General features: G+C 35.3%; 1 protein-coding gene across 1 annotated transcript; it reads left to right on the top strand.

Annotated features, from left to right (window-relative positions):
• The first annotated feature begins 3,449 nt into the window (after positions 1-3,449).
• LOC145037565 (Fe(3+) dicitrate transport system permease) lies at positions 3,450-4,996 on the top strand. The gene is made up of 3 exons (XM_078986252.1): positions 3,450-3,711; positions 4,160-4,487; positions 4,561-4,996. The coding sequence occupies exons 1-3, from the start codon at positions 3,558-3,560 to the stop codon at positions 4,754-4,756; spliced, it is 678 nt and encodes a 225-aa protein (XP_078842378.1). The 5' UTR covers positions 3,450-3,557; the 3' UTR covers positions 4,757-4,996.
• Positions 4,997-10,486: the final 5,490 nt, after the last annotated feature.

The raw sequence follows: 10,486 nt of genomic DNA, 5'->3' as shown, positions 1-10,486 counted from the left end.
GTCGAGTCCAAGAATAGACTCGCCGAGTCCAAGGCAAACTTCAACAGACTCATCGAGTTGTTCATCCAACTCGTCGAGTTCCTCCTAATCTTCATACTACTCGTCGAGTCCACTCGAAGGACTCACCGATTCTATTCAGTCCTTCATGCATTCAGAGGCTTTGTGAGTCATGCAGGGACTCCAAACTGTAGATCCACTCTTCCAAGGCCTATTCCTCACGTAAAGTTGCAAACTTTACGTGTAGCTAAGGAGATCTAGGCCCAAAACACTCCATACTCGGGTTTAAGACAACCATGCTTCACCAACACCCCCAAGACTGATACTTTATGACTCTCTAGGCCAGAATACACTTAGATCTGAAGTAGCAACATCAGATCTGGACTTCTAACTCCAATTGGCTCTAGGACATGGCATAAAAGCCCCAAATCTCATGACAAAAAGGAAACTATGAGCAAAGGAGTGAAGGTAATGATTTCTTACATTCAAATGCTCTGAAAAGTCACACCAACTCTGGATCCAAGGCTTCCTCTTGCACTACTATGAACTTCATTCTCTTCCAAGCTTCAAATAACAACGCCAATGCTAGATCTTTGCTAAAAAACGGATATGGTGGCTAGGGTTCGATGTTATGGATGAGGGGAGTTGTAAAGGAACCCAAAGGAAGAGAATGATGTGCTTAAATAGTGCACAAAGTCCCGGATTTAGGGTTTCCCTCTTCAGACCGGACTCGCCGAGTCCATTCTCCGACTCGCCGAGTCGGTCACTTACTCCTCAACCCGGATCCCGCTCGGACTCGCCGAGTTCCTCCTTGGACTCGACAAGTTGGCCCTCTAACTTCGGGTTTTCATTCCTTTATTGGCCTTTCTAATTTTGGGTGTTACATAAAGTCAAGAATTAACAATTTAAATACTACATTCACAGTGCAATAAAGCCTATTAATTAAATCGTTTTGAATTTAATGCAAAACAATTATAAAAAATAATGGATTTTTACAAATTTATACAATAAAAAAATAAATATATTCATAAGAAAATTAAAAAAAATTATAGATAAATCATTCATATTTTAACACATAACAAAAAATTCACAGCAAAATGCAGTAAATTCACAGTTTAAACACAAATTCATAGTTTAATGCAGTCAGTTCATATTTTTAAACACAAAATCACAGTTTAATATAAAAAAACTCACAGTTTGATATAGTGAAATTCACAATTTAAATAAATATTCACAGCTTAATGCACTTAATTCAAAGTTTAAAATACAAAAAACATAGTTTAATACGTAAAATTTATAGTTTATTACAATAAATTTACAGTTTAATACAAAAAATATAAATTCACAAAAATAATATCGATTTAAGACTCTTAATACAGACAATTCACAGTTTAATATACAAATTCACAGCTTAATATAATAAATTCATAATTTAAGACAAAAAAAATTATATTTATAGTCATATTTTCAAATTAAAACTTATATTTAAGAGTTAATATATGAAGACATTTATATGTATTAAATAGTGAATTTAATATATAAAGTCGTGAATAAAATTTACAACGTAACACACAATTCATAGTTTAGTATACAAAATTAATCAGATACATGTGTGCACCATATAAATTCACAGTTTAATAGAGTTTTGAAGAACTCTCATTCACAGTTTTATAATCAGTTTAGGACTCTCGTTCATTGTATTTATAACATAAAAACATATTAATTCACACATTCACAGTAACTAACTTAAATAGAACTAAACAATAGTTGAAACATGAAAACATCACAATTCAAAGCTTAAAAAAATTTAAATTCATATTATTTGAGAAAACACTAACATAGTAACACACATTTTAAATTCAATTCACAACTTAACAACAATAAAACATAAAGTGAATAAAAATTTGATGCAAACATTATAAAAACAACATAATAAACATGGATTAACAACTTAATAGTAGAAAAAACTATGTTTAACAAAAGTAAACAATAAATGAGAGATTAGAACATTAAATTACAACTTAACAGAAAGAATAAAAAAAAACTATGTTTAACATACCTGATGCAAATATGGTTTTGTTTTACTAAAGATCAGATAGAAAAAGATGGAGTTAAGTTGGCGGTGCTACACCAGAGCGGCAAGGCAGTAGTTGTGGTGGCCGTTGACATCGATCTCAAATCTAGTCCGTCAATCTCGTCATAAATTGTAGATCTGAAGGCATAAATCATAGATCCATAAGCTAAAATCATAGATCTGCTGTCGGAAATCATAAATCTAACGTCGGAGATCATAGATCTGGACGGAACCACTTCAGATCTGTTGAAAACAAAGGATTTTGGAGGTTGAAGACATACATCTAAGGTTGGTAGAGGTGGTGGTGGACCAGATCTGGTGGTCTTTCATGGAGATCGAGAAAAAAAAAGATAGAGGACACCAAATCTGATGTAGATCTGGTGGTGTTTCACCAAAAAAAAATGAGGAGAAAAAGATGATGCTGGAATATGATGTGGACAATAGCCGAAATTGACGTCGGTATGTGGTGGCGATGGTAGGTGGCGGCGTTGGTAGGTGGCAGCAATGGTGGTAGTTGATGATGATAGATAGAGGGTGTGTGTTTGAGCTGAGTGGGAGTGTTTGAATGCAAAAAAAAAAAAATAATAATAATAACTGAGATCTTATTTTGTAGTTTAAGTTAGAGGTTCTTAGGGTTCTTAACCTTTAGGGGTTCTCATTTGAACTTTTACATAATATATATATATATATATATATATATATATATATATATATATATATATATATATATATATATATATATATATATATATGGGAAAAAGGAATATACATTACAATCCCACCTAAGATTAGATACTAAACCTCTTGAAAATACATTGTTTTACTATATAAAGATTACGGTTAATAGATTCACGATTAATATTTCAAGATGTAAATTCAAGATCGACACAATAGGGTTTAGGGTTTAGGGTTTAGGGTTTAGGTTTATGTTTAGGGTTTAGGGTTAGGGTTTAGGGTTTGGTGTTTAGATTTAGGGTTTAGGCTTTAGCTTTAGTGTTTAGGGTTTAAATTTAGGGTCTAGGTTTAGGTTTAGGGTTTACTAATGTTCACTTGGATGAAGTAATAAACGACAATTGAGGAAAGAAAACAGAGATGATAAAACGATAATGAAAGAAAGAAATGTTGTGGAGAACGATATATTTACCAAGTGAAACCAACCCGAATATATTTAGCATGTTAAAACGACATATTTTAGAGGTTTAATACTTAAGTTTAGCTGGGGCTGTAATGTATATTCCTTATCCCCTATATATATATATATATATATATATATATATATATATATATATATATATATATAAATTTTTTTCTACTGTGATTAAATAAAAAATAAAAACTGTAATAAGCAATTTTTATTTTTATTTAACGCGTTAATGGACATCCGCTAACAAATCATCACCTAATTGTAGAAAATCTAAGTAGTTATTCTCCCAGATCCATGAGATTGGGGAGAAAATTTCTATTGCGTTAAGAATCGAAACAAAGAATGGAGAGTGGAGGGTTTAGTGCGGAAGATCTATCAACAATCGGTGGAATAGCGACCGTGTCGCTACTGCATTCCTTCATCCCAACTCATTGGCTCCCTTTCTCCGTTGTTGGACGTGCTCAAAAATGGACCCTCTCTCGTACCCTTCTCGTCAGTACGTTTCTTTCCTTCTGTAATTTGATCAGATCTAGCAAAAGGTTCGATCTGATATTTCTACCTCTGTAATTGCGTATACAAATGTATAATTATCTCGTTAACAGTAAAAAGAGGGGCGGGGGGAAATTAGAAAAGGGTTTCAGTTTTCTAGAAGTTCGATGAGAATGGTAAACCAATAATCACTCCGAGGGATGATTGTTTACTCTATAAGCTATTGTGGAGGGTTAGATTTTTATTTTGTGGGAAATGTGGCTGTTGGATTAAATTAGGGTTTACTTATAATCATACGTAGCTAATTCATATCTAAAGTTAGAAATAAGCTTGTTTGATACTACCTGTGAGATTTGCAACTTGGAGAGAATTTGAGAGAATGTTCCCTGTGTGTTATCGAATCATACCTTTGATATGGATCTACTACTATGTTTTTTGTTTTTGGCTTTTTGCAGCTGCATTTGGAGCAGTTTTGCATGTGTTATCCACATCCCTTTTGGGAATCACTGCAATTACAATATCAAACACGATTGCTGGAGAAGAAACTGTTCATAAACTTGCATCACTTCTTCTTGTTTTTCTTGGTGGAAGCTACATAATATTGTTCATGCGTGGAAAAGGAGGCCACACACATTCACACAATCAACCAATGGAAAAAATGGCAGTTGCTGGACTTGTTCTTGTTCCTGCTTTGTCTCCTTGTGCCACTACACTCCCTGTGTTTCTTGCTGTTGGAAACTCCTCTTCCATGATGGTTCTTGCTATTATTGTCTTGCTTTTCAGGTAATTTTAGATCATGTTTTATTTTTTCTGGATAAAAAAAATGTTATTTATTAATTAATTTATGTATTTGCAGCACTGTAACTGTGATGACGTCATTGGTGGCTTTATCATTCTATGGAGCAAGCAAGCTCAAGTTTCACTGGATGGAACGATACGATAAGCTTCTTGTGGGAACTGTGCTCTGTTTGGTTGGAATATTGACACTTCTCTTTCATCATCATGACCATGATCATGCGCATCACCATCACCATTCACATATACATACATAAGAGCGTTTGGATTGGAAGCTGTTCTCACTATGAGCATCATTGTTACCGTTTTAACCCTGACGTTTTATAATATTTTCATCAAGCTTTTAGTACTATTGCAAAGCTTTTGCACCTTCAAATATTTTATGCTGTTTGTAGTCCCTTAGTTTTCTGGCTTATTGTTTTTGTTGTTTGCTATATAATAACTCTCATGTATCCATGTAAAAAGTTCCTTAATATCTAATAATTCTATTACAATCATGTTGCTTGGTGCTTTGAATTTGAGGATGTGTAGTGTTTGGTACATGGGCAAGGCAAAACTTTTTAGGGTTATTTTGGATGATGAGGATTAGAAGGATATTTATGTCTTTTGCACATATAGAGATTTGCACATATAGAGATTAAGACTAAGAGCAAGTCTAGGGTACCACAACCAAATATGTATATTAAAATATATGCAAAATACACTAGTTGAAATATATGGCAAGATGTAACATGAACCCAACAAAATATGCTGTGTAAGGATCATGCACAAGAACATCTTCATAAAAAAAGATTTTTTTATGGAGCTTATTAACACATAAATAAAAATAGAAGGAAAAATCTTTATATATTCATAATATGAGAACTAATTCAATTTGCTTATTTATAAGACCATTAATTTTGTTTTTGTCATTTTATTGTTGTTGTTTGTATAAGTTATCAATTTGAAAACTTATGTGATCTGCCACCCGATCATTGAAAAAATTATGGCAAAAGATTTATAAATCTACAAGCTGTTTGAAAAAAAAAAAGTTAACTATATATTAAATTACTAGGTGTGAGCCCCGTGTATTACACGGGTTGATTTAAAAAAATATTAAACATTAAAATGTAAACAAAAAATATTTTTTAATGTAAAACTTTAAAATAAAAAAGAAACATATTTATTGTAATTTAATATCATATATATATGATATTTAATACTTTACATATATAAGTATATGATTTTAATTTTAAAATTGAAACAAACCAAAAATTGACAAGTGGATAATATTTATTTTAAAAATACCACAAAATGACAAGTGTCAAAACTCATGAGAGATTGATATGTGGCAAAAAAAAACCTTCATTTATTAAGGAGGACATGGATGGATGTTTTTACCTATGTTTGCAACACTCAACTTTCAGTAATTACATTTTTCATCTTTATTTTTTCTAGACAAAACTGCAAAAATGATCCATGTGGTATACATTTTTTCTGAGGTTTAGTCCAAACTTTTTGGATTCGTTGTCCTTCTGAGCTAGTTTTGTTGCGAATTTGGTCCCTTGCTAAACTGAAATGACTGTAATATCTTGGGGTATTTATTTTCTATTTTTCTTTCATTTTTCAAATCTAATATTTATTTAAATAATTAAAAAATAAAATGACCCCATCCTCTCTCTCTCTCTCTCTCACACACACACACATACACACAGATCCGAATCTCTTTCTATGTTATCCCCATGTCCTTTTCTTCTTCCTATAGGAACCCAAACACACACATACACACTCTAAAGCAAAACATCCAAATCGATTTCAAACCGACGTGTAGCGGCTTTATTTACTTCCACTGTGGCTTGACTTGCTGGGTTGCCAGAAAAGATTCAGCAGCCAAATTTGAGTTCTTCGACGATGTGACAACCCGAAATTTCCATTTTGTACAAACCATATCAAGTCAATAGAAGTTAGAACAGTTACAGTGAAGTTCCAGACTTTTGGGTATAAGTCTGACAATTTTTCAGGATTTACACTTAAGGAGATATCAAGAGAGTGGATGCACTAGGGTTATGTGCAACACTATTATTCCAAAACTCTATGATATTAGAGTTCATTTCGGGAATAAAAAATTATGAAACGATAGAGAACGGAACCCCATGGCGAGCAACGATCTCGTGAATATACACATCAGTCGACTTCTCAGCCGATGAGCTCTCCCGAATGGTCAGAAAATGGGCACTCCTGGTCAATCGGTCCACGATGACCCAAATAACGTTGAAATCCCTTGCCGTTCTCAGCAACTTGGTGATGAAATCTGTCGTGATCTGCTCCCATTTCCACATGGGAACATCCAGAGGCTTCAACTTTCCATGCGGCCTCTGATGCTCGTCCTTGACCATCCTACAGATTAAGCACCTCTCAACGTACCAGGTGATCTCTCTCTTCGTACACAACCACCAGTAATTCAACCTCATATCCCAGATACATCTTGGTGGCACCTGGGTGAATAGAGAAGCGAGACTTATGAGCCTCCTCCAGTACAATCTATCTGGCCCCACCAGACATCAGAACCCATACCCGACCGCAACGGGTCAATAATATTTGACTATCCTATATGATTTTGGTGATCTCACCCTTGATCCTCTCAATTTTCCAATTCTCCTGCCGTACACCCTCAACCTGAGCTTCCCTGACCAAGCTCACAAGTGGAGAATCCACATATATCCTCATACACGATGCCGGAACAGAAGATCCAGCCGACTTGCGGCTCAGGGTGTCTGCCACAACATTCGCTTTACTCGGATGGTAAAGGATCATGTAGTCATAATCCTTGACTACGTCCAGCCACCTACGCTACCTCATGTTCAGGTTCGGCTGATCCATGATATGTCTCAAACTCTTGTGGTCCGTGTATATGGTACATCAGATCCCATAGAGATAATGTCTCCAAATCTTGAGAGCGAATACCATCGCTCCCAGCTCCAAATTGTGTGTGGCGTATCTCCTCTCATTCAGCTTCAGCTACAGCGAAGCATATGCTATCACTTGTCCACTCTACATGAGGACTGCCCCTAATCTGGTGATGGATGCATCACAGAACACCATAAAATCCTCAACTTCCTCAGGGAGTGTCAAAACGGGAGCCTCGCAGAGTCGATATCGCAGAGTCTCGAATGCAGTCTACTGCGTAGGGCCCCATCGGAAATCCACCCCTTCCTCGTCAGACAAGTGAGAGGTAACGCAATCTTCGAGAAGTCATGAATGAATCTCCGATAGTACCCTGCTAATCTCAAGAAGTGATGGTTTTTATGCATAAGAACAATCCTGTGTGCTCATAAAAACCTTAATGCTTGGACCTAGGTTTCTCTATTGAACATGCAATGAATCCAAGACTTGCAAACCCTAATCTAGCATACATAATTTCAAAATTAGATAATTACATCAGATCTAGATGTTTACCTCTTCAAATAGTGGCTTGAATCTTCTTCTCTTGAGCTTAGATCACAATTATAACCCCTCTAGTGGATCACAAACACCACAAGCAAGAAGGCAGCTTTGAGAGAGGAGGTAGGATGCTAATTTTCAGCCCTAGGGTTTCTCTTGGAAGCAAGTGGTCGAAAATTGGAGCCTTGGGGTCTTATTTATAGTGCATGCTGCTAGGGTTTCAGTCTAAACCCTAATGGATAACTTAGCCACCAAGTAGCCCAATGAACCTTCTGGATAAGGCCCTTGGATGAAAATATGATGATCTTTTATCATAATTTTGTTACCCCTTAGTCCATTAGGTTTCCCGGCCCAAAACTCAAATATCATACATTTAACAGTTTATGCCCCTTTATTTAATTAATCTCTTTTAGTCACCAAATTAATTCCTAATTAATTTATGACCAATAATAATTAGATAAATATGATTTATACTTTAATATATTATTCTAATAATATATTAATAAACCATAATATCCTCTCTCTCCTCAAATTACCTTGTCAAGTTGCTTTGTTGAAGGCAACCCAAAAGGACCATGCACAACTGGGTCAAGTACATACCAAATATAGTTACAGATTTAGACACTAATCCAACAATCTCCCACTTGGATAAGTCTAGTAACTATATCTCAGTAATGACTTCAGGATTCGATCAGCAATCGTAGCTCTTATATGCTTCTGTCAACTCTGATCAAAACTAGTCCTTCAGATAAGGGATCATACAATCCTCTGTTCTAGATATCATGTTGTCAATACTTATTGTCCATCATTTGTTTCTCGATCTCTGATTTGTTCGATATATAATTTAGTTGAACACATCAACTTCATCCTGACCGGGCCCAGCACATAATTCAAACCAAATCATCGAGTGGCCAAATATCGCTCTTACCCTCTTAGGATAAAAGGAACATAAAAACTTCGACTTATATGCTTTTATCATTCACCAACTAAGTCACACACAATAATGTGTTTTATAACATCAAGTTATTGATGCGTTTTCACATTATCAATGTACAATCAACTAGAAAACAATAACCATATATCTAGGTTCAAAGATCATATGATATTATCATCTTGCGATCACTCGTTATAAACGTAGTGATACCAGCAAGCGCGGGTTTATTCCAATGCTCAAATCATATTCATAAGAACTCATGAAATTTGTAGCAAACCTTTGTTATGCCCAAAACCTTTTATACAATCTAGAAACAAAATCATGACAGTCTTCATTCACATTTACTTCCAAAATATGAACGACTATGGACTGTTCGAATAATCTTATTATTCAGGAAGTCAAAACATGCAAAATTGAAACAATACATAACTAACTAACACAAGATAGTAGTTTTACTCATAAATAACACAACTTTATTTATTCATCAAATGTCAAGTACAAATCATCTATTACACGTTTCTTATTTATCTAATCTAAACTTATATCGTCCTTCAGCCCAATGCTCATAGCGTGCTGCAAGTGTTTGACCCTACTCAGTCCCTTTGTAAAGGGATCTGTTGGGTTTTCTTCTGACGATACCCTCTTTACAACGAGGAGTCCTTCTTCTACCCGATGTCTGATAAAGTGGTATTTTTTGTCGATATATCGAGATCTTCCATGATCTCTCGGTTCCTTGGTTAAGGCAACCGCTCCTTCATTATCACATAAAATTTCCATTGGCTCCTTTATGGATGGCACAACTCCACGGTCTTCAATGAATTTCTTCAAGCATATAGCCTCCTTTGACGCTTCACTTACCGCAATGTAATCTGATTCGCACGTTGAATCAGCTACAGTCTCCTGCTTATAACTTTTCCAAGTTACTGCTCCTCCATTAAGGGTAAAGACCCAACCCAATTGCAATCGGTAATTATCTCGATCTGTCTGAAAACTAGCGTCATTGTACCCTCGTACCATTAAATCATCACTCCCACCGAGGGCTATAAACCATTCCTTGGTCCTCCGTGGGTACTTAAGAATATTCTTAATTGCAATCCAATGAGCTCTACCAGGGTACCCTTGATATCTGCTGACCATGCTCAAAGCAAAGGCCAAATCAGGGTGAGTACAAGTCATAGCGTACATGATAGAATCGACTGCGGAAGCGTAAGGTACTCGACTCATAGCTATTTCTACAATCCATCCTTTTGGATTTGGGCTATGCATTTCTTGTTGACATGGCCAAGGTGACAATGCCACAAGCATGCTTTGTCTAGACTATTAGACGAATCAATATGTAACACATCATTTCCTAAATTATCAACAACCAACACAGATTCATAAATCCCATTACAAGGTAATGCATTGAAATACAAGACACGATTCAAATAAACATTAATAGAACCATTACTATTATCAAATGAGAGTCTGAAACCTTGTCTAAACAATCCATGAAATGAAACGATGTTTCTTGCCATATCTGGCGAATAGCAAAAATTATTTAAATCTAACCGTAACCCATTACTCAACACTAAAGAATAAACTCTGATTCTGGTCACAGGCGACGATCTTCTGTTTCCCATAATCAAGTTTA

This window comes from Lactuca saligna, chromosome 3 (genome assembly GCF_052625555.1).
Source record: "Lactuca saligna cultivar CGN05327 chromosome 3, ASM5262555v1, whole genome shotgun sequence".
NCBI lineage: Eukaryota > Viridiplantae > Streptophyta > Magnoliopsida > Asterales > Asteraceae > Lactuca > Lactuca saligna.
This window is presented reverse-complemented; position numbering and strand designations above follow the sequence as displayed.